We start from the raw sequence: 25,430 nt of genomic DNA on the forward strand, positions 1-25,430 counted from the left end.
GTGTCTGACAGATTGAAGCAGTTATTGTCTTTGAAGATCACAGCCTCCTCCAGGGCCTGTCTGCAAATGTTCACTCATCTTGTCCCCTGCTAATATATATACTTACTTATTGTATTGAAGTAGATTGTGTATATGACCCATTTTCTTTTCCTTTAACCACATTTCCACATAGCTATGTGTTCCCGCCCCCCCCCCCCCCCCCCCCTGCATCTTGCATGTTTTTCTCTCTATTGTGATTCTCGCCTCAGAGATATCCTGTTGTCTTCGTCAGAATCTCCACATTTATAGTTTATTATAGGAACAAATAAAAACTTTAGGCAGTGTGGTTAGGTAATAATAAATTATCATAGTTATTGTATGGAGTGTCATTTTCCCTTAGTTTGTCATATAGTTTTAAAGGTTTTCGCAACTCAAGAGTTGTAAAACACACTCAGGCTTACAAATGTATATGTTTATATTGTTATAGCAATTTTGAGATGCTGAAGTGTTATTCTCCATTATTTATGTGTGTGTGTGTCCATCCATCCATCCATCCATCCATCCATCCATCCATCCATCCATCCATCCATCCATCTATCTGTATTTGTCCAGAATGTGGCAAGTGGGTGATGAAATGACGACATGGATTTTAGTGTTTTATAAATAATTTGGCTCGTGTTGTAGTTTTCTTTTGTGCAAGTGAAAATGGCTTATAGACTATTGTACTTTTTAAAGGCTTAAATCGTTCTTTTATAACTTTTTGTCATTTATTCAATCAATTTGACTCCTACAAATCATATCATCTCCCTTTTTGCTTTTTACACTTTTCAATTCTATGTTTAGATTGCCGTATTGTATTATTGTGACAGTCCAGGGGCTGCCACCAATAACATTGATAGGAAACTACATTTTGGATTGTAGCATAATCTGTCGGAAAAGGTTTTGGTGTTTTTATTCACTCCACTGCTGTTGTCCTTTAAGTGAGAGGGGGCATCGGTGGGAGGATCTGAATGTCACCTGGCTGCCTAAGGCTTGTGCTGTCCCTGCTAAATTAACATCCTTATAACTGCGTTTTAATGGTCTCTCGTCTCCTCAGGCTGTTGGCTGTGTGTTGATGAAAGTGATTGCGACCTCTGCAAAAAACTCTGTACGAGATGAGCAAAAACCATGACTCTGCCATCTCCTCTTCCATGTAACTAGGACTGCACATATGCATTTCATAAGAGGCCACGCTTAGCAAGCCACCGCCTCAATGGACCGCCTTGCAGTGCAGTCATAGACAGTGAAACAGAAGCGCACAGTCAAACCAGTGTCTAATCAAACAAGTCAGTTTCGATTGACTTTGAGCAGAGTGAGAGAGCCATGGGGCTGATAAAGCATGTGCTCCTCGTCCACACGGGAGGGTGATGTCATCCCAGTGTGTTTGCTAAGTACCAGCCCAGAGCAAATTGTTTTTCAGACACCGTGCATGCTGCTGTCAATGTATTGTCCTGTTTATGTTTCACAGTTGCAGACATCGACGATGAGACAGTTTCACACCCACATAGCCAAATGGTGAAGTTGCATGCAGGCAGAAATGGGTGTTTCAGATCTTGTGATGTGTGTGGGCTTTCTGATAAAAACTAACAAAAAATTGTATCCTTGAATGTGTTTTTCTGCTTGGACTACTTATCTGGCCCTCGTTTTCCACTCAGATGTAATTATTTTTTCGTTTCACTTATTTACCGCTGTCAAAGTCTGACTTTCTGATATCATATCAGCCAGTGAGTTCTCTGTCATGTTTGTGCCATACTCCAGTGGGATGGTTTCCACAGAGGGGTCAAAACAGCAATCGTATTGTACAGATTCGTGCCAGATTTTGAATGGGGTAGCCAACAAGGCACATAATTAATCTAACAATGAACATATCTGTCATGGGCAAAATCATTGCGCTCACCATCTGATGTCTTTAAAGACTTCAAGATATGACGAATGAAAGATGTGTTTGCTCACCAGAGGATTCGCCAGCTCAGCAACATGTTATCACAAGTGTGGTTTTTTTTTCTATTTTATCACCTGTTTGTGTAAATTTTTTTAAGATTTTTATATATTTTTGGTTTATTAAAACACCGGAGTTGTCCAGAGAAGATGTTTTTACTTTGTTGCATAAACCTGTAGATCGGCACAGCTGAGTGTAAATTATGTGTTTTATCTCTTCAGCAGTTTCCCTTACTTCATTATTTCGGTCTCCACGCCCTTTAACTCCCCACTGTTGGTCTCACTTTTCCTTCTTCTCTTAATCTCTCTTCATTGCTCTTTCTCTCATCTGTGTCCAGTGCTCAGACGTAGAGCCAGTTACCCATCGCCATGGTAACAGGGTGATGTTCAAAGACGGCCGAAGCGGCTTTACCCGGCTGAATGCTCACAGGTCCCCCGTATGATCTCACAGCCACCTCATCAGTCTGTCTGGTGAAATAGCAACCCTTTCGAAAGGCAGGGAAAAGGTGCCTTCTAAAATTAGACTCCCCTGCAGTTTGACAATTGCAACAACTTTGGGTTCAATGCTGCTGCTTCTGAGTCTTGTAATTAAGCTTTGTGCTTTGTCTTTATTTCGAGAGGCATGTAGTAATGGCACCATATCACTTAAATGTTTGTGATGAAGACACATTGCTGTTTCCTGTTCTGACACATACTGTAATGAAGTCGTCTGAATGGCTTACAAAGAACACTCAAAGCAGACTGTGAGAAAGTGTTTGTGTTCATAGACCTCTACGGGACTTCTGTCTCCCACTTCAAAGAAAACAAGCAAACAAAAGTAAACAGATTTACTTGTAAATGTTTTATCTTTTATGTGTAAAATCCAGGAAGTAGACTTTAATCATATTTTGTGTGTGTGTGTGTGTGTGTGTGTGTGTGTGTGTGTGTGTGTGTGTGTGTGTGTGTGTGTGTGTGTGTGTGTGTGTGTGTGTGTGTGTGTGTGTGTGTGTGTGTGTGTGTGTGTGTGTGTGTGTGTGTGTGTGTGTGTGTGTGTGTGTGTGTGTGTGTGTGTGTGTGTGCGCGCGCGCGCGATCTCGCCACCCAACTGTTTGTTTTCCCTTTGAAGCGTATTCCCAGTCTGTTTAATTAGGCTGTTGAATATGCATGTCATTATACATAAAGGCCAACACCCTTATCCGTTACTGGCTGCAATTAGCATTCACAACCCGAAACCCATATTCATAGTAACACTAACAACTTTGCAGTTGGCGCTTAAATTTGTGATTGAAATTCTTGTGAAATTAGGATGAATAACGTGTGTGTGTGTGTGTGTGTGTGTGTGTGTGTGTGTGTGTGTGTGTGTGTGTGTGTGTGTGTGTGTGTGTGTGTGTGTGTGTGTGTGTGTGTGTGTTGTTCTTCATTAGCAGGATAAGCAGATATATAGAAAAAGACAGAAGTAGATATTGGAGGTCATTTTTCCATCTCAGTCAGTTTGATAGGTTTTCTAATCTAGGTCTGAATGAGGAAGGAGTCTGCAGCAGCTCTCTGCTGGTTTCTCTGCTGCTATTAATAGACAGATGTCTGAAGCCGTGCTGCTCAAGTTCACCGTTCAAGGGCGTTTAAATGTCCTGTATGAATATCTTCAGGAAAATCTCATAAGTTTGTGTTTATTTAGATTTTTATTGTACTCTTTAAGAGGGAAATAGTCTACATCTTCTCTCAAGGCGATAAATAGCTTTTATGTGTTGGTCAAAGGATAATACCAGCTATGGGATTTTTCAGGAAATAACCTTAGTCATGACAGATTTTTTTTTTTTCATCCGTGCATGTGGTCATGCGCATATATATGTACATGTCAGCAGTGAGTCTCCATGGGTCATCCTTTGTGTATTTATTTTTGGCCTGCAGCTGGTCCTTCCTCTTGTGGTTTGTGGGGTATGTGTGACATTAGTGTGGGTATGCTCGTGTGTCTTTGTTGTTTTCTCAGCCGTTCCAAAAACACCACATACTTGGTCAGTAAGTCACCAAGGACGTCCTGGTCAACCTTAACCTACATATCTGATCCTCAAATATGTTTTTTCAAAAAACAAAATTTTTGCATTTTTAGATATAAGTTGAAATCTCAACGATATGTAGAGCATATGCAAATGTTATTAATATTTTAGGTGTATTCTCTGTGTATCCTCTTCAGTCTTTCCTTGCTTTTGCCATAATTTGGCTGTTCCTGTTCCTCAGACCGTCGTCTGGCACAATGATTCTTCAGTGTAAACACTGCTTGCCCTCGGAAAGCCAGCTGTCCGGATTAGCTCTGAAAATGACTTCCCCGACTTGGTGTGTTTGGTTTTTCTCTCCTTACACAGCCCGATCAGTCGATTGTTTTCAAACGGAAATTGCTCTTCTGAGAAACAGAGATTGGAGAAAAAAAACAAACAGAAGATGCACCCCTGCCACTCCCTGCTCCATCCATATCATTTGTGTGACTCTGATGAATTATGGATGAGGCTATAGATCGCTGAGCTCAGCTCTGCTCCACTGACCCACTTAGAGCACACGTGCACAGACGATTCAAATCTGATCACAACCTCCAGGGAAATATCATATTTTCTCTCCACTAATAACCAGAACCATCCCTCTAACTCTCATGTATTGCAACTCTTAGGAATCCCGGGAATGTTTTACTTTCTCCACTTATGTCCTGTTCTACAAACAGTACCCCCAAAATTAACTCACATTTATCATTTTGAGTTTTTCAATTTATGGTGTACTTACTTCAATATGTCCCATCTAAAATCCCACATTTGATAAAAGGTTCATTTTACACTCTGCTTTAGACACATCTTTATCCTATTCCTCTATTTCCCAATCTCTCCTCGTCATTTTGTCCTAATTTATGATCACACTGTTTGCCACCATTGGTCTTACTCTGCTTTCTAGCTCTCTGACACATCATTCCTCCCTCCCTTTTCATTTTAGCCGGCAAGTTGCTTGGGTATCATGCTGTAAATGCCTCTTCAGATACGATACGTGATGCTCATGTCCGTGAATGAGTTAGGTGGTATTGGAAGAATGCAAAAACATATGAGGGTTTGACTGACAGGAAACCCGTGAGGAAATGAGAGACCAGACAGAGCAGCCTGAGTCATCTGTGTAACACTCATCATGTAGCATGTGCTGGCTCCTCCTGGTGGATTAATTGTGTAATTGTCTGGCATAGTCCAGAAGTGACAGTCGAGCTGGCTGTAGTGTGTTCACCTTTTATATATCTTACAATCTGTATGTTTAATTGGTTAAGTTTACTTTCACCCCCATAACCTGAGGCTTTCTACACTACATGTAAGTGGGCGTGCGGCGAGGCAGTTGAGGTTGAGCCTTCATTACCTTTGTTAATTTGCTTCATTTTTCTTTCCCTGTTATGATACATCTGTTCTCAAAAGACTTTGAGTAACTGAGTCATTATGAGTCAAACTAAATCACTTTATCCCTCCATACATAGTTCTGGAAGTTAGCCTAATTTTATAAAAATATGAAATATCACCATTTTGTTTGATTGTCCTATATGCAATGAAAAAGTACTTTGTTAACATATTTTTAGATAATAGCTGTCTGACACTGATAAAAACGCCTTATTAGCCAAATGTCTCTTCTCATTATCCGTTTGTCTGTTTCAAAATCTTCTGCTCTCTCATGTCTAAAGTCACAAGTTCTGCAAAAGCATCTTAGACTTTACTCAGGGCCCAGACATCTAGTAAGTCTGTTTAAAAAAAAAAAAAAAGAAAAAAGAAAAAAGGGCAGCGAGAGTCCAGTCAAAATAATCCTCTGGGGCCAAAAAGCTGGGACTGTTTGTTCTACATTCTTCATCTTCCTGCTTCTGAATAGGCTGGCACTGTGTTTGGGTTTACATACTGGCTCTTGGTACTCCAAGTATTGTGCAGCATCCAGCCAGACCAGCCCTGCATTTTGGGCCAGTGCCCTTTCCGTTTTGTTGCATAACCAGGATGGATTGAGAATAAACAGAACCACCACCAGTAGACAAACACTGTGCCCCTCCACATACTCACCCTGTTTACCTCCAGCACCTTCAACACATTGTGTTCCTACACGTACACAGGCTGCTTCGTCTCACACACCTGTGTATATTTTTAAGGTACACAGAATAGCTGTAAGTATGAGAATGTATTGCGACTGTGTGGTGGGGTTTGTGGGGAATCAATGACCTCTAAAATGATCTCAGTGGCATTTTTTATTAATTTTTTTGCTGAGCTATCTTATTGCTTATCAGCAAACATTCAGATAGTCATGAATATGGACACAGGAGACAGAGGGTATAGGAAGAAGATGTTAAAGGATCACGGAAGAAGATGTTAAAGGATCACATTTAAAAAAAAAAAAAATACCTTGATCAAAACTTCATATTGTCTATTTTTAACACAGATCATGACACTCATCATCTGGCAAATGTTTATCCCGACGATATCTTTATCAAGAAGTAAATCTGATTGAAACAGTTCTCACAAAATCTTTTTGCCAGAATTCATCTTCTATGACAGCTTTATGCAGGTTATGGTCACTGAAACTGCTGAATTGGGTATTATACTTGTTTGACCGGAAAAAAAAAAAAGCTTGTTAAAAAACATGTTTTCAATACAGCTCAGATCCTGGGAAAGTGTCTTTATGATTATGTAGAAATGCAGTTACCACAGTAAGCACGAGTAATTCTGAAGGCTTGTTATGAAACAATATTTTAACTCTAATTTATAAACAATGGCACAGGCATTGTTACCTCTCTGACGCAGGACTGATGCTGTTCACAATTACGTTACCAAACAAGCCACGAGAAGACGTGATCGTTTGGGTTGTTGTTATTGTCATTTGTTGGTCTTCCTTCCTGCCTGAATATGCCCGTGTTGGAGTTGGCTACTGAGATGTTTCACGCTCTCTGACCTCGCCAGTCATAATAGCCCCTGTGTATAAAGTGCCCAGGGGTTTATGTAACTGCTAATAGGGCCATTGATTATACTGAAGCACAGACTCGGACGGAAGAGACAGCCAGTGTTGGGAAGGGGGCTTCTTTTAATGCAAAAGGAATTGTTTAAAAGGGGTAGAACCCCGAGTCATGGTTGTCTCCTCTTTTAGGCTTGAGTTACCATCAGTCCATGCAGACAAAGCTTTGGCTCTTCTGTCTTTACGTAACCTCTCACACTACTAAAGCATGCTACAGCAGAACTAATCCAAAGTTGCTGTCACATGGAGGGGACTGTGGTGTTGGCACGGGAAAGCAATATTTTGTGTGACTGCATAATTTTAGGGAATCAAAACAACTATTGTATGATGTCACAAATGAAAGAAAAAAGTGTAACCCTTAGTATGATTTTACGGTGTTGCTCTCTCTCTTGCTGGATTGTACATGTACTCCATTCTGTCTCCTCTTTCTAACCCCAGTCCACATATATCCAAGCAAGCCTCATCAATGTCCCCTCTGAATTCTTGCAAAACTTTCTGGCTGTGTACCATCACTCTGGCTTGAGCTCAGTACTAAGCTGCGTACTCTGCATGACAATTAGTTTTATGTATTATTAGGTCTTTGTAAACTCACTCAGGAAAGATTCTCAAGCTGTCTTCTTTGCCTTTGAGCTTGAGGGTTTTCACAATGTACCGTATATCTCCTGAAGTGGTGTAAGACATTGTTTTAGGACATTGTTTTAAGTTGTTAATAGAGATAACATCAGTAAAACATACTGGGAAAACTGCCATAGTAAAAGAAACAATTTTTAATGAGTACTTTTGCTGCACGGCTGTCTGCCAGCTATGTCATATATCTAGATATACTGTATATCTAGCCTGCTTGGGATTGAACTACTACATCACCAGTTCAGCATTTCCTGTTCCCCTTAAGACATATGTTAAATGCAATTTGAGTAAGAAAGAAATGTATTGTGGCGCATTCATCATACTGGGTCAATGCATTGGATAGAAGGCACATGTTTCTCAAACTGATTAAATGAGAATCCACAGAGGCATCAACAGGTTGTTATCGACCTTATGGGAACAAGTCGAGTTTGTGTTCCCTCAGACACACACATGCAGTTTAATTGTTTATACGTGTCACATTAACTTGGCACTCTCGCCTCAGAGTCCAAAAACATGCTTGATGGTTCCTCCAAATTGCCCCGAGGTGTGAAAGTGAGTGTGGGTGAATGTCTGCCTCATGTTTGCTCTGGTGTTCTCCGCCTTGGCTGACAGCTTGATCCAGCACCACCTGAGTGGATGAAGCCAAATAGAAGATGTGGATAGAGGAATGGACATCAGCTTCATTTTAAAGTTCATACAGTTTTTATGCTCGTAAATTATGTTACTTATTGTATCTTATAGTAATATATCATATTTTGGTTAAAAATTCAGTTTAAACTCTCAGTATTAGATTGTGCATTACCAAGTAAAACTGTAGAGCGGCCTCAAAACAGTCATACATAAATGAAAAGAGAGTAAGTAACAGTACAACAGAGCAAGAGATAACTTTTCAACAGAATTAGACAGGAAACAAGATACTGGTCATAATGAAGAAGAAAATTTGTACAAATACAGTTACATTATTTAATTTGCCATTTTGGATCCTGCAGTACTGCTTGACCTTTCACTATTGAATCAACCGGTTTCTGTTATCGTTGTGGTGAGGTTTCCTTCATTTTTTAAAAGCAAGGCTTTCAGTTCAACCGTGAGATCATTGAGAGGTTTTTCTTTCCTCTCAGGAGGAATCTGGTCGTTGCCTGTAAGATTTAACGCTGGGGATTCATGCCTCAGTTCTGTCAGCGATAAATTCTTCTTTCACCATTTGGCTGGTTTATTAGAAGGCTGGATGGTCCAATCGTGTTATTTAATTATTATGGCTAATTTTGGCTTTCACTTCTGCACAAGACATAGTTAAATTATTATTGAGAACAGCTTCAAATATTTCACAATTACAAAAAAAAAAAAATAAATGGTAACAGAGTTCAAGTCACTATTCCAAAGTTACATCAGCTTGATCATTTTTTTTCCTCTTGTTGGCTTAAGATGGCAGATTTTAAAAAGTTTTTATTGCTGCTTTTCTTTTCTTTAATTTGATCCCTTTTCAATATTCCACTTTATGAACGTTTCCACTGCGTCACTCACATGCAGACTTGATCCCCTTTCTAATGGTCGGTAAAATGAGTCGTGTCTGTTGATTCATGTTGATCCCAATTCTCACTTCTGCCGTAATTTATCTCACTGTTATTCAGTTCAATCTGCTGGTGGTCTTTATGGATTCGCCTACTGTTTCCTATGTCTTCAGTCACAAGTCTACTATTTTAGAACTGTTTTACAACACACTCGACTGTGGAGGACGGAGTGTGGCAGATTTGAGTTTCTTGGTGGTCTGAGAAGGAGAGAGTGGGCTTCTTTGTTCATACAAACTGTGTTTGACCTTTTGTCTGAGCTCGCTTCTCCTGTCTTTGCCATTTTCTGGAATTGTTTTTAACCAACTTGCTCGAAGTTCATTCTTAGAGGATGGCTAAGGTCAGTCACCCGTCAGTTTGTACAAGTGCCCCTACAAAGATAACGACGGGTATAATTGATCACATAAGTGATATGAACACCTACATTTCATATTAAGAACTCGCACCATTTTATAAAGTGTCCATTTAGAGCGATGTTTTGTCTTGTAATATTCCTTTTCATTCTTGTAAGCATTTCTAATAAACAAGATTTTAGCCAACTTTTTATGCAGTGACTGTACATACTTCCTAAAATCTAAAATAGATCACTCATGTCTCACTTAACATTTAACTAACATTAATTTCTCTGTGAGTAAACGGCACCTGAGGCAAGCCGCAGCTGTTCTCTCTGTCCCTTAATTTTGACTGGCTGATGTAGCCCTAATGAGGTACATCTTCCCCTGAGGCCAGCATTCTCATTTTCTGTCCTTTTTCCCAGTATCTGTAACTTGTCCGGACGTGAATACCCCCCCCCCCCCCCAGCCCCCAGGATTCTGTCATTGCAGAGTCACTCTGCCATTTGCAATATTCCATTAATCCTCGCCGAGAATGTGAAAAGAAGTTGAGTCACCCTGAAAGAGTGAGTAGAGTATTCCTGGACAGACCGGAGTGGCTGGGATCCATATGACCTCCGGGGGATACTTTAGGCTGAAATGACACTGACATTCATGCTGAGAGGAACCTGATCTGTCAGGCTGTTCAGTGTTGGTTTCCCCTGAATGACTTCAGATCAACAGTTAAGTCAGCTGTAAGAAAAAATGAGCATGATGATGTCACTTCCAGTCAGTCCAGATACAGTTGTCTTGTTTTCAGTCTGCATGAAAGAATGGCAAAATAGAATAACAACTTTATTGATTTATTGACATTTAAAGTACCAGATTTTTTTACAATGAGCACTGAGCACAACCTTTTATAACCTTTTCCTTTGTACTATGGTAAAACCAACACATCACACTTCTATCTGAGCAAGTTTAGTTTGTTCTTATGTAAGAAGCCTTTGCCCCCCAATCCTCCCCTCTCTCTCAGGGCCCCCAAACTCCTCCCGTTCTCTCATTAAAGCCTATTCATGGCCTGTTCTCCCTCCCTCCTGTCGGCTTCTGCTCAGAAGTCTTTAGTAGCCCGAGTCCTGCCTCACCCCTCACACCCCCTACCTGCTTTGCTTTTTTCTCGCTAATTGCGTGGGGGCCATTTAAAAGTGATGGCTTGGAAGTCCAAAGAGTTTTTATTTTTTTAAATAATTATGCTCAGCAAACACTATGTGGGAGTGTTTTAAGGTGACTTGAGATTCTAGTTTCAAAATAGATACTTTGAGATTCACCCATATAAATGAAAAATATCTTTACTAGGATACTTTTTTCACCAAGCAATGCTGTTTTTTTTTTTTTTTATGTCTAAGCATACGCATGTACGTAACATAGTAACAACATTGGTCATGTGTGTGCACACGTATGCACACTTTTGAAAAGCAGCTTTGTATTCGTCATATGACTGTGTAATCTGTGGTAATCCAGGTCTTTTCTCTTGTTTTCTATCTTAAATGAAAACTTTTCTTTCATTCACCCATGTGGTTTAGTTATACAATCTGATTTAAAGTAATGCACTACTTTCAGCACAGGTCAGGTTGTTCAGTATTTACTGTTTGTCAAAAATTGGGTTTCCCAGTCTGACGGTACAGAAAGTCAGAGGAAGGTGACTCATTACAGCATGATCAATCAGGATTGACCAAGACAATCAAACTGTGTAATAAGTGAATTGAGGGCGAAGCCTCTTCTTTATTCTTTCTGTCTATGTTACCCAAAGTTTTGGAGCTGAAATGGCCTAGAAACTCTCGCTCAAGTCCCCCCCCCCCTCCCATCATGAAGCCTTCCCACAACCCCGCTCTCCTTTGCTCCCTCTCTCTCACTCCGTCTCCCTCTTACTGACAGCTCCTGGTGGGCTCTTTTTTCCCTGCCTGCTCCTGTGCTCCCCTCACATCCGTCTTCTGGGTCTGCCTCTCTTTTCTCCCTCTGAGGATTTTATACCCGGTGGACTCTTTGAACACTCTACTTCACAGTAGACTCTTTCTTCTTTCAGTGCTGCCTACATCCAACCTGGCGAGCCTTCATACAGTTTACCATCTCTGCTGGCGTGCCTGCTGAAGCGCAGGCGTGCGTTCCATGGATGCTCTGACTCTGCAGGGTGTGTGTGTTTGCACTGAAGTGTGGTCATGGACTTTGAGGAATGGCTCTCTCTTGGATCTGAAGGTGTTAAATTGTTCAATACTGGAGATCGTGAGCCGTGGACTCTCGCTATTCAATCAAACTAATCTCACATAGTCTCTGTTGTCAATTGAAGTCTTTGTCCTGTAGAGTTTATGTTGAGTGGAATTTGATTGGATGAAGTGCCCTGAGTGATGAGAGCTCTACAAGTGCAAGGGTGCTCCTCTTCTCCACCCTCACTACGGTTGTATCCTGTGAGACACCCAAATAGAAAAGAAAACTAAATTCCAAGCGCCACGCATGCGTCTCTCTTCCATGGAGGTCATCGTCAACCTGGTTACTCCTGACACCTCTCCAATTCCCACCCCGACCACTGTGAGTGTCTACCTGGATGTTGTTTTTGTTTGCGAATGTTTCACTTGTTCATGTTTCTGAAGTTGATTTATTCTTGACGTTTCTGGGGGAAGCGGCCGCCACTGCAGTAAGTCACGTTTCTACTGTATGTTCATATTGATGTCCTGTTTAAAACGCTGTGTTGAAACTCAAGATCATGATTTCTGGACTATTGAGTGCAGCTGAAAATAAATCGCACCCACCGAATTTAAAAAAATGAATTCCAGAGTTACATGATGCACCTGAACGCATCACCTATATATTGGCGTTATGAAGGTCATTAACGCCTAAAAATCCATAAATCAGTCATCATTGTTTAAGCCACAGGGTTTGGCTTATAGTCTGGAAATTACACGACTTACATTACGAGTGTTGTTGTTGTTCTTTGCCCTCCTGTGCACTCTCAGTTGCTGATGTATGTTTCCCTCTTTTACATATGAGTAGAAAAGCCTTTTCTCACGCCCTCTAAAATCCTGGGGGAAAGAATTGGCATGTGTGTGCGCGTGATTATGAGTGCAACTTTCTGTTCTAAGATAATTCATGTGTGCATGTGTTGAGTAAAATGCCCCTTGTCCGGCTTCACATGGAGTTATGTAATTCTTCATTGCTGGTGAATGGGGTTCATTGTTGTGACACTGGATCCCCTTAAAAGAAATAAGAAAAACAAACAACAACAAAAACATCTTTTCATTTGTGTAAATTTATCACGATTGTGTAATTTAACACAATGGGACAGGGTATGAAACCATGATAAAAAGGATGAGTGCAAACAGATCTGATGTTATATGATGTTAGATATGGCATTGATGTGTTACTTGCAAAATGATGTTAAATGACCAAGTAATTGTAAATACATGATAGGATCCACGCTTTATGGATGGCATTGACAAGCATGCTTGACTACCAGAGTTTCACAGTGTGCAGCACACATGGACACTTTAAAATAAGTTTTTGTGGAATCCCCTGGACGTCTCAGTACTGTCATGCTCTTGCCATGTCGACTCTGTTTGCTTTCTGACTCCCAGATGGTGGGTTTAAAGATCAGATAAACTAATCACAAGTGTGAAGTTCAGTCACTCAGGAACTCCCAAGTTATCAAGTCAGAGAGATACAGCCTGTGTAAATGGATTATTGAATGATTTGAAGATGGACGGTGCCGCTATAATCATCCTCCCAAACATCTGAATTGTGTATCCAAATGGCCGTTCCTCATGGATATTGAACTCTTCAGATAAGAGAAACCAGAGCCAGGTAACCCAGCCCACAACTGCTAAAACTCCCTGATATCCTGTTCTATATCGGTTCAGCACATTCTCAATACCTCAGAGTAGGCTATAATTGGTGAGGTGTGGAGCAGAGCAGCTTTCTCACAGGGAAACCTGAAGTTACAGTGTCTGCGCAGTATCACTATTTCATCTCGGCATGGGAACCGGCCACTTGACAAGAAACACAAGAGCTGACATCAGAGGGAGTTCACAGCCTTTGAGCAGGAATGCTTGGTCCAACAACCAACAAGGTACTGTGAGTCTGCACTCAGGTGTACAAATTGCTGAAACTTGACCTTGACAGCAGAGAACACAAAAAAAAGAGTAAGACGGCTTCAATGTTGCAGACCGCAATGTTTATATCCAAAACAATCACGGCATGTTGCAGTGGTGTGGCTTTTATCTGACATGTTTATGCTAAATAATGTCTTCAAGACCATTATATAAGCGTTAAATGTGACACATAACAAAGGTTTTCTGATAATTTTGTTTTGTTCTCAAACATGTGTGAAATTTATATATCTTTAAACAAGCTACAGTCAGGGTTGGAGGCGGGGTTCAAATTCCACCCGCACTGACCTGGTGAGAGTGTTGATAACACGAGTCTGACAAGATGCTCCGACTGTGTCTTTTTCTGCCATTTGACATATTAGGGCATCTTCACATTATCTGTGTTCTAAATCAAGGAAGTGACCTCACAAAATCTGAACAAAACTTAAGGGACTTTAAGGAGAAGAAAGCTAGGCAAGTTTCATAGTAGAGAGAAATGAGAAGTGGAATCATTTAATCCTAAAAAAAAAAGAAGAAGAAAATCTGATGACAGCATGAGGACATTTTTTCACTCCGTGACCTACATCGAACAGTCAGGAATTTGGGGCATTTCTGTGTCCTCTGTGGTCGTTAGAGAGATGGGCCAGCACAAGATGTTCCCGCTGCATGTATTTAATTATGTGTGATGCATATCTAACAATGTTAGCTCTGTAATGCTCTCTAAATACCTTTTTGTGTGAAATGCATTTTGTAGGTTTGAGTGTTTAGGTTTAGCTGGGCTTTTCCCAGGCCTTTGGCCAATCCAAGGTAAGTCAGAGTTGCCCTGTCATGGCTCTAACCAGCTTTGCGAGGATCAGAAGCTCTTATACAAACCAGCCGGTGTTCCCAGTCTGAAGGCATGCAGCAGTGAGAGAAGTTTTTCCCGTTAGTGTGGGTGTATGAGAGTAGCTGTAAGGCAGGGGACAGGTCCACACAGACCCTTTGTTTTTTCTGTCATACTGATGAGGTCTAATCAGAGTGGGATCAGGCGACACCCCCAATTACAAACAAGCTCACAGTTACCCCCATAAGCTACACAGACTCCAGTAAAACAGTTGCCTGTCGTTTCTTGCTTCAGCGGCTCAGCACATCATCGTATTTGGCGATGTTAACCCTGGGAAATTAGCCTAATCTTTCAGCTCACAATCTTTAATTACGTGCATGATTAGTCACAGACAAACTCAGCCATTTGGAGATGACACTGATCGTACAGACAACTCCGGTTTGTCCCGTAACTGCAGCTCTTCATGTGCCTCAAAAAGCTCGGAATGAAGCAGCGCTTTGCTATGAGCGGCAGCATGACAGTATCATGAGCCAGTAAAAAATAGATGAGAATAGAAAAGTGACTGGGTTTGGAGAATGTATGAGCTGTAAGAGTCATGGCTAATGATTGGAAAGCAGGTGTATGTTGTTCCTTTGCTTGTGTAATTGGAAAAACTCAGCTGACTTGAATATTATCGCTCACCCCAGAAGGTGTTGGTTTGATGTCGATGTGTACAGGTTACTCGGCCTTCTTATCTGTTTTAAACCTCTATCTCCGCTACATGCTGGGACAGCCCTGCTCAGCAGAGTTGTCCTTTGCCCCTTTTTTTTTTTTTTATCTTTACTAAGAAGGCATGGATTTGATTATACAGATAATTGAGTAATCTGTGAAACGAGAGTAACTGCAGCGTGCCCATTTGGTTGATGAATCACTTACGTGAATGAAGAGTGGGACATAGGTTTTTAGTGACAAAGCTAATTATAGCACTTTGTTTATATAGCTGCGAACTGACCAGGTGCTGCTCTAAACACCTCTCTGGTCTTGCCAGGCTCGCTCAGCAGGCTATTCTGGATGTCTGATTCATTTGCCCGTCAAGAAGCTTCAGTAATGATTAGACTTACTGTAGCAACATTTGCTGAGTACAACTGGGGCATCACTTGTCAACGTTACTGCGCAGGACTCAAAATGTCAAACCTTTTGACTTCAAGCCAATTTAGCCGGAACGTTAGGATGAATCATGGTTTCTGGCAGTTTTGGAAAGTACCAAGAGGAATGTTTTGTACGTGTGTGGTGTGTGGCGTTAAGTGATGTCTGACTGGTTTTTCTGGCCCTCCATTATGTCTCTGCTGGCTGGCAGGAAGGCGGACAGGCTGATTGGGATACATTCTCACATTGTGGTCCAGACTCGGTCTGCCCCGTGGCCTTTTTGACAACTCGACTACTGGAATTCACTTCACACATTAACTGTCTGATCCCAAAAAGGTGTTACCTATCTGTGTGATTACATACAGTAGCATACATACAACACGATTTGTAAAGTATAAATAATGTAGGGTTTTACATTTTTTTCTTGCTTTTTCAGTTAAATGCTTGCTTGCATGCTCATTTGTGTTTGATAATTAAATGTTGGATTTCCCTGACAACATTGGAGTACATAATAAAAACCAGTAGTCGATTAGCTTTTCAGATCCTTTACTAAACCCATGATGAACTGAGGCAGTCGCTGTGTTTATCCTCTTGTTTATACTGCTTTCATGCTTTTGCCCACCTGCTTTCACGTTTGAGAAGGAACAATATTGCAGTTCATTTGTCACAATAGCACCATGTGAAATGTGTGAGGAGATGAGGAAGGGATCTGCTTATGTTGCTGGAAATCTTTCTGAGTAGAAGTTGAAATATTGCATTGTGAAATTGGATAAAGGAATATTATTTCTTTGATACTGACCTCCACAATTTTTGAAATCATCTTATTATTGATGGGTTTTATTGTTACAACCTCGTAATATCTGTGATTAACGGTTGTAGGGTGTTTTTTTTTATTTTTATTACCTGGTTTCATTGAGGGAAACCAAAGAGTCTCTACGATGTATTTGTGCTCTCACTGCGGATGATTGACTTGCGCGTGCGTCTGACGGTATGATGTCATCTCACCCGGCCGTCCGAGGGCTGGAGGGGGCGGGGCTTCGCGCGCTGGCCGCCTCGGACACCGGGCTCTCAGGTGCGCTTCAACTTTTACAACAAGCGGAGCGACTCAGAGCCACGGCGGAGTCTCACTAGAAACTTTGAACGTAGCAGAACCGAGCTGTTAAACGTTAGAAGCAGCTTCAGTTCAGATGAAAACACGCAGCTCGGCTTCACTGTGGGGAAAATGCACTGGGAACAGTTTCTCCGTTTGACCAATGGAAAGGTGAGCTCCGCTTTTCTGCGCACAGTTTGATCGCTAAAGTGGACGAAAATTAAGTTAGTGTTTTCTGTGCTTCACAGAGGACATACAAAGTCCATTTTTGTCAGAAGTTTTAGTTTCTGCCGGATGTGTCGCGGTTTGTGGAGTTGACTGTAGCGTTTGTCATCAATTAGTCATCCCGCTCGGATTGCAGGTGAGACTCGCTGCTGCACTTCTTTTTTTTTTTTTGCCTATTATGGTGTGTCAGTAATAATGATCTGAGTGGAGAATGATAACTTAATAGAGTCATTGTGCCTCAACTCTCGCCCTGGATTTCTCCTTTGTCGTTTCTTTGACTTGGATCCTGAGCTCTTGTGGTTCAGCGGCTGAGTTTTTTACGATCTTTTCATCTATTTCCCCCTAAAACGTGTCGGTGTGTCGTGTGTTCATACCCTATTATCTCAGGTGAAATGTATCACGTCCTCTGGCTGTGATTGAAGGTCTTATAGGTTATTCCTTTTTAAATGCAGGGGAAAATATCGGTTTAGATGGTGTGTGTGATTTTGCAGAATTGATTTGTGACCTATACATCCAGTATCTGAGACAGCAAATAACACACAAATTCCTCCAATGTGAAGTTGTTATAAACCAAAATCTGATATACTCTGATTCAGGTTCTATGCCGTCACTGCTCAAACAAGAAAAAATAAAATACAGATCAGGCTGATAGACTATAGTGTTGCCTGACTCTGATCACTGAAGAGAGACAAGCTTAATTCACACCTTCAGTTTTGTGTGGATGTGGTGACCATCATAAGTGTTTTTCCCCATTTTTCTCTAGAAAAGCTTGAATCTACTTCCTCTTCTGAGAAAGTGACCGCGAGTTGCTTTTTCAACGGGCTTAATTTGCCCACTTTTCAGGCCACCGGATGCAGAAATGCAGAAGCCTCTTTTTTTTCTTTTTTTTTTAACATGTCAGCAAAGTGAGCAAATAATAAGCTGCCCACACTTCCTCTCTTTTTTAATTTTGCTGTTGGATACACCATTTTTGTCATGTTACAGATTTTCACCCACTCGACGGTTTCCCTCTCTTTGTCTTAGATTGACCGGCTGGAGGTGAGCGGGCTCGGTCAGACACCCCTGGCTGTTTCATGTGGGGCGGACAGTTCATTCCCAGGGGGTGAGGACAGCCTGCCAGACCCCCAGCGCACCAAGCAGGCCATTGCCCAGCTGCAACAAAAGATCCTCAAGCTCACGGAACAGATAAAGATTGAACAGACTGCCAGGGATGACAATGTCGCAGAGTACCTCAAGCTGGCCAACAATGCCGACAAACAGCAAAGCACACGCATTAAACAGGTATAGTATGTTAAACTATTAATAAGCTGAGGGCATTTTGGTAAATCCAGGCGCCAAATTGGCTTTTATGCATCAACATTTAAGTTTACAGGGAGCCGAATGACTGCTTTATATTTATGTGACTCGAGTAATCGTCTCAAAGTGTGCAAAGGTGCTAAAACTTTGCTCTGTGAATGGCAGGTTTTTGAGAAAAAGAACCAGAAGTCGGCGCAGACCATCCAGCAGTTACAAAGGAAACTGGAGCACTACCATCGGAAGCTTCGGGAGGTGGAACACAACGGCATCCCCCGGCAGCCCAAAGATGTTCTCCGGGACATGCAGCAGGGCCTGAAGGATGTCGGAGCCAAAGTCACGGGCTTCAGTGAAGGTGTGGTCGACAGCGTCAAGGGTGGACTCTCCAGCTTCTCGCATGCGACCCACTCAGCCGCAGGCGTAGTCGTTTCCAAGCCCCGGGAGATCGCCTCACTCCTTCGCAACAAATTCGGCAGCGCTGACAACATCCCCTCCCTAAAAGACTCTCTGGACGACCCGTCGGTGGAAGAAGCTGTGACAGGCGCAGGTGGACGTTCTCTGGCCAGCGCTGGACATCACCTCCAGTCCAGTCCGAAGTATGGGAGCGAGGATGACTGCTCCAGTGCTACATCAGGTTCAGCAGGGGCCAACAGCACCACCGGGGCCCCAGGGGGTCCACCCAGTTCTAAAGGCAACACACTGGAGAGGAGCCAGAGCTCCAGCCTGGACATGCTGCTGCAGGAGATGCAGGAGCTGCGGGACGGCCAGGCGAGGCTCGAGGAGAGCCTGGACAGCGTGAAGACCCACTATCAGAGAGACTACACTGTTGTTATGCAAGCACTGCAGGAAGAACGGTTTAGGTAAAGACAAACAGAAGCGTTCTATGTGTATTGTACGTTCTTAAACTGTTTTCGGTAATCACAAGTTGTCTCCTGAAATCTTAAGCTTGAAGACTGGAAGACATGCTTTATTTGATGAGATACTCCTGAACACGCTCATGTCACCGCCATACCAGTCTTGCATGTAATCGAGCAGCTATTTCATCAGACAGAAGATAAAAGCAAAACCTCGACCTGCAGTTCATTTACATTTAATGTGAACATCTTGCATAAACAGCTTCTTTTATTCTCATTCTGAAATCATCTTTTCCACTTGCAGATATTTACTGACAGGCCCATCCCTTGTTGCTGCCGCATTCAAAACACTGAGCATGTTGTTGTTGCAAGGCAGCAGCTGACATTTAAACCGTAGGCTCCAGACACACCTGTACAGTTCACGGGTGTCCCATTAGTCCAAAGATCACCAACGTTATTTCAGAGCTTTTCCCAGCGCCGCAGCCAGACTGAAAACACGTGTGGTTACTCCAAATGTTCAGACAAAAAGGGCATGAAGATTAGGCAGAAATGTAGCGAGTGAGCAAGTCGAGTATGAAAAATAAAACATGAGGCTGTTTCTTCCTAAAATGACCAAGTACAGAACAGCCAGTGTTTGTCCTCAAAGACCAAAATAATACCCGGCGGGCAGGAGGGGCCACTGAAGAGCCGTTTATAGCCTTCATATGGGGAGTTGAATCGTTCACTCATAATGTAGATGAAAAGTTACTCAGAAGAATTTTTGCTATTTTTATTTTTGATAGCTGAACGTTAAATGTGTGTCCAATTGACAGAATGGTCGCGTGTAACAATTTAACAATGTTCTGAAGAAATAATCAATTAAAACTGAAGCTTAAGTCTGAGAGAACAAACCTCTACCTTCTTTCTTCATTTCCTTAAAAGAACAAAATAATGCTCCGAATACACACTTGCCATTTCCAGAAGAGTACTTTAAAAGTATATAAATTAATAAAGTTGTGACGTGACATTTTTTTCTGTTTTGATTTATACAGAAAACAAAATGTATAAAGGATATTAGAGTCTATTTTTATCTTGTTTTGTCCATCCACATGTATAAGCATTCCAAAAAAACATCAGTATAGGTCCCTCTCCTTGCCATTGGCCGGTCTAACAGTGCTGACGCTCTCTGATTGGTCGGTTGGATCAGCAGATGAGTAAGGATTTCCTAATCTTGTCAGGAGGAGTCATTAGTTCAGTCGGGTGCCATGTGGTCAGATGCCTTTAGGGTCTGTTTTCACTAATTCCTCCCCGTGTTTCTTTGTCTAAGCTAATTATGCCTCAGACTCTCGTGTGTGTTTTCTTGACTTGGGCGTGTGTGTGTGTGTGTGTGTGTGTGCGTGCGTGTGTGTGTGTGTGTTCAGGTGTGAGCGTCTGGAGGAACAGCTGAACGACCTGACTGAACTGCATCAGAATGAGATCCTCAACCTCAAACAGGAGCTGGCCAGCATGGAGGAGAAGATTGCTTACCAATCCTATGAGAGAGCCAGAGACATCCAGGTTGGTCCGACAGCCTGACGTTCACATGCGCGCCAACAAATGAACCGCAACAAATACAAACAATAACGTCAGAGTCACACTTTATATGGATACAAATGTGTTAACAGACAGCAAGGATGTTGTGAATAAACTAAGCCAAAATAGCAAAATGAACAACCAGAAGCGAAGAATATGAGTCCTGTAGGATATCAAGCGTTTCAGTTGCCAACTCAACTTTAATGTCCTTTTACCACACAATAAATAAAATGACCTCAGTGCTCTTAAATACTTCAGTTCCTTATTGAAGCTCAGGGGTATCTCAAAATGGAAATTCCTATTTTGGTCAAGTCTGTTTTGTAGTTTTCCAAATTCATGTTTTTATAGTTGCTTATGGTTTCTTTTCTCATCAGCCAATCACGCGCCACAACCTTTTTATCAAAGTATAAATAACCAAGTGCTGCCGTAATAATAGAAGTGGTAGATGACTTCACAGAGTTTCAATCATTTTTATGTGTATATATTGTTTATGATGTCCAGTCTGTTTGCATATGTCCATTTTATGTGACGCTATTCTGTAAGTCCTCCAGCAGCTCCGTGTTAAGATCCTGTCAGTGTGCTGGCGAGGACGTCCCTGTCTCTTTGTCTTAAGCAGCAGTGAGCTAATGCAGTTTAGTCAGACTAGACGTCATGTTGCCAGTCTGAAGATAAAGTGAAAGCCTGAGGTGGCCGCACACACTCTGACTGTCGGAGGTGTTATCGCCTTGTGTGTGTTGACTGTGTACACAGGAAGACCCAGTCGGAGGACAGCTTGTCTTTGTTTCTCCAAAACATTAGCGTTTCCTTGTGAATGTCTCACATTACCTCTGTCCTGCTCTCAGTGTCTGTTCACGTGTGCATGTGCAGCTTCAGTTGCCCCTCACTGCTGTTCTTCTCCCTGACTGTAGGGGGTGGTAGAGGTCTATAAAAACCACATTTAGTAACTCACTTCAAATGTAGACATCTTGGCTTCAAATTTCAGTGTGTTCAAAGGAGATGTTTCTTTTCAAATACTATCAAGTTGTTATGAGTACAACTAAGTAAAGATGATTATCATGATCTTAATGACTCTGAAATCAGACTATTGTGAGACATCAGTAACAGTCATTCAGTTCATCAAGCACTGAGAGAGAAACAGTGAAACTGACATTGAATTATCAAACTACCAGCTGTTGTTTTTTAATGAAAGCTGTAGGTGACTGCCTCCACAAAAACAAGCTTCCTATGAACATGTAGCCAAAAACCCACTAGTAACAAGAATGTGTTCAATTGTAACACTTTTATTTAAAGAATTATATTGTATGTTTAATATTGTCTTAGTAATGAATATTAAAGGAGATTTAATTTATTACTTTCACTGATTTCGGTTAATTTAGTTCATTACAATAAAGATGACAGTACATGGTGTTTTGTGGGTCCAGCTTTGATATCTATATTTCTGTGTTTGATCATGATGACGTCTCTGACGTGTTCCCTCTGGGTGGGCTTTGCAGGAGGCGCTGGAGGCATGTCAGACCAGGATTTCTAAGATGGAGCTCCAGCAGCAGCAACAGCAGGTGGTCCAGTTGGAGGGGTTGGAAAATGCTACGGCTCGGACCCTCCTGGGAAAGCTTATCAATGTGCTGCTGGCCCTTATGGCTGTCCTTCTGGTCTTTGTCTCGACCGTGGCCAACTGCGTGGTCCCCCTGATGAAGACGCGCTCCCGCTCGCTGTCCACGCTGCTCCTCATCCTCCTGCTGGCCTTTTTGTGGAGGAACTGGGACGCCCTCTCGGGTTACACGCACCGCGCCCTGCAGCCCCCGGGATGACCAGCTTGGAGCCAGCACGTGTTTGTTTCGGTGACGCCGGGTGACGAAGAGACTGTGGCTGCAGTCATGCAGCGGGTTTGAAAAACGTGACGGCCGTCATGACGGCCGTGCGGTCGCACGCTGAGAATTCGGCTGAGTTCACTCGGACACGGTCTGAAATCCAGAGAACGAGGATGAAGCCGGATTAAGTTGAGAACACTCACACATGGGAAGGACAAGACTGTTTACATTTTTTTTTTTTTTTTAAATGAACTCTTGTGCTGCTATCCTTCACAGAATACAGCACTGTACTGTTTTTATCTTTAGACCTTAATCAGTTATGTTATTTCTAATAATATTATTTTTATTTTCAATGTTATTTTATTCAGTAAGATGTAGCATCACGCTCCTCAACTTCTACATGAAGGGGAGTTTAGTCAGGAAACTGGACTGGCGCGTCGCCTCGAAAGGCATATGTGAGAATGTGGTTGATTGCCTTTAGGAAGAGAGATTTCTCCTTGCTGTGATTGGTAGATTTGAACCATGGCTGAAAACCTTCCTGGGAGTTGTTCTTTTCCTTGCTGTGATGAAATTAGCTTGGACTGAATATTTTGAAGGACACGCCGTGACCTTCGAGTGTCATGATGAAAGGAGACTGTGCTTCCGTACTATTTTAAAATAACAAAGGTCACATGGTTTTGATTGATAAGTGAAAACAAAGAAATAGTGAAGACGTGAAAATATGAACTCAAAGGTGAACTCTACGGCGGACTCTCCATAAAACCTCACACATGGACACAGAAGGCGTCTGGCTGTTGTCTCTGCCTCCGTCATGTTTGCAGCACGTGTACTGCATGTTGTCTACAATGAAACCACATCAGAACCCGTTTGCAAGCAACGTCAAAAGCCTGGATAGTTGTCTCTCCCCACACCATATTGGATGTGATCGGGTTAGGAACGAGAGACCACTGGTGCTCATCCAGCTCTATCAGCTGGATCAGGAATGCTGCTGCTTCATATCTACAGTTCAAGTCATCTCCACTGCCATGCCAGTCAAATGCACACTGCCTGTATGGGAAATACAAATGTCTAGTATACCAGTGGCTGCCCCCCCCCCCCCCCCCCCCCTTATTTTTTTCTCCCCACAAGCACTCCAGCTTGCGGTGTAGTCCCTCAGTGCCAAACTTCAGTTAACCCAAGTGGAGAAGACAAGGTGGACGCTCCTCAGCAGGTCTTACACTTCTTTTTAATGAGGTCATGAATGTCTTGCTGGCATGTCAGGAATGTCTTTTTTTTTTTTTTTTTTGAGTGATGTAAATCTTGCCAGGAAAAAAAGAAAAGGCTATTCACAATCTTAACTCCACATCCCCGGTTGTGTGTTTCTGCACTTTTGCTTCACTGAGTACAATTCCTCCATTCAGCATCTGGTCTCTCTTAAAAAGTCTCTCTCATCTAGTCAAGGACACTGTAAGATGACCCAGCACGTTAAATCGTCCATGTCATGCTGAGAAGCTGATTTCCTAACAGATTGCGCAAACATTTGAACTGTACAGCTGCACTTTAGTACACTGCTCGATAGCTTCTGGTTCAGGCTGATTCTGGTCACTCTTCAGACAGACCCACTCCGTGGGTGAAGAAGAGCGGACTCAGGTCAGGATGGCTGTCATCGTTGTCAAAGGAATAAAAAATAAATTAAAAAAACACCACACACAAAGGAGCTTCATTTCTGGTCAAAATGTGAGTAAACTTGACTCCTTTCAAGTTAAACATGCAATTAAGATGGCACCAAGTAGATTTGTGGACGTGTTGACCTTTCGCCATCGCGGGTACAGCTGACAAGTTGACAGCAAGTCTGTGCTCCGAACTGAGCTTGTCCTCGCAGTAACACTCATGATGTCGGAGTTGTGTGCTAAACCACTCCAGTGCCTTCTGATGTCCCTTTTTTAATGTGTGAAATAAATAAAGTGCATTCCTGACTAACCCCTGAACCCCACGTTGTTCTTAAAATGATGTTTCGTCTGTGTGCTGCTGTTGGAAGAACTGGGTCACAAATGATTGTGATTTTTTTAATTTGTTATGATGATTGCTTGTCTCAATACGTTTGTAACAGTGAGACAGATTTAGATTTTTGTTTTTGATGGGAGGGGGTCTTGAAGGTTCTCAGAGTTCTTCTGAGTGTTAGTTGGGTTATGTGACGCAAAGATGGGCAAGCTTGGTCTATACAGTCCAATTTTGATCAACATACATGCGCTTGATTTATTATCTTGAAATGAATAGCTATTTTGAGTAAATTAAGTTGATACTTGATTCAAATGGGATTAAATTCACTGCCACAGTCCAGATACCTGTGAAAGAAATTGGCTCGAGGGCTGCAGGATGTGACCACCAGTTGAATGACTGACTTGTGTATACGGTTTGCATTTTCATGTAAGCGCGTGTACCTCTGTTGGGGAGATCCATGCCTGTGTTTCTGCCCATTCTCCTTGTTTGCGCATGAACTGATGCGCGTTCTCAGGTCGCGCGTCTTCTTCTCGGACCACTTGCAGGTCCGTATTAAAACCACTAGATGGCAATCTTCCACTTCGTTGGCTCTTTTCGCCTTGAGAGTTCGTGTGCGGCGTGTGTTTGTGTGTGTGAATGGTCTGCTCTTGAAAAGGAGGAGGGGGTCCAACCACACAGGGGGTGTCGCTCCTTATCAGGAAGGAAACAGGTTGGGTGGAAAGCCCCCGGACTGCCAAAAGTTTGGGTGGGCTACCAGGGATAATATTTTCATTATAAACACAGCAGAGATCAAGTCTTATTTCACTTTATTGCCTCTCACGCGCGCGGTCCAATTCTGTAGCAAGTCGTGTTAGATGGAGCGGCTCCAAATCGCCGCTGTCACGCCTCACCGGCGACACGTGACACTGACAGGTCTGACCGGCTCCCTGAGAGACCTCCTGGATGGATGGATGGAAGGATGGATGGATAAACCTCGCTACCTGCCGAGGTCGACACTGCTGGTGGCAGAGCTATTGTGCGCTGCCGCGGGTTTTAGGTCATTATGTTGCACTTTATCAGCGCGCTTTCCTCCTTTTCCACACTAGCAGATTTGATGCACATGGCTGTGC

General features: G+C 42.3%; 1 protein-coding gene across 4 annotated transcripts in view; it reads left to right on the forward strand.

The window, feature by feature from the left end:
- tmcc1a (transmembrane and coiled-coil domain family 1a) overlaps nucleotides 1–23,999 on the forward strand; it is a gene marked incomplete at its 5' end in the record, with an annotated part of 42,849 nt that extends 18,850 nt beyond the window's left edge. For 2 of the 4 annotated variants that reach the window (XM_080469612.1, XM_080469611.1), the window contains 4 exons: nucleotides 17,859–18,116; nucleotides 18,297–18,988; nucleotides 20,383–20,518; nucleotides 22,027–22,458. In XM_080469612.1, coding sequence (XP_080325738.1) covers nucleotides 17,859–18,116; nucleotides 18,297–18,988; nucleotides 20,383–20,518; nucleotides 22,027–22,341 — 1,401 coding nt within the window. In that variant the 3' untranslated portion in view covers nucleotides 22,342–22,458. Of the gene's footprint in view, nucleotides 1–16,598; nucleotides 16,782–17,858; nucleotides 18,117–18,296; nucleotides 18,989–20,382; nucleotides 20,519–22,026 lie in introns of those variants that run through there. The other 2 variants (XM_080469614.1, XM_080469613.1) reach the window with 2 other exon arrangements.
- Between the last annotated feature and the right edge of the window lie 1,431 nt (nucleotides 24,000–25,430).

Source organism: Lipophrys pholis (genome assembly GCF_963383615.2).
Source record: "Lipophrys pholis genome assembly, chromosome: 8".
Lineage (NCBI taxonomy): Eukaryota > Metazoa > Chordata > Actinopteri > Blenniiformes > Blenniidae > Lipophrys > Lipophrys pholis.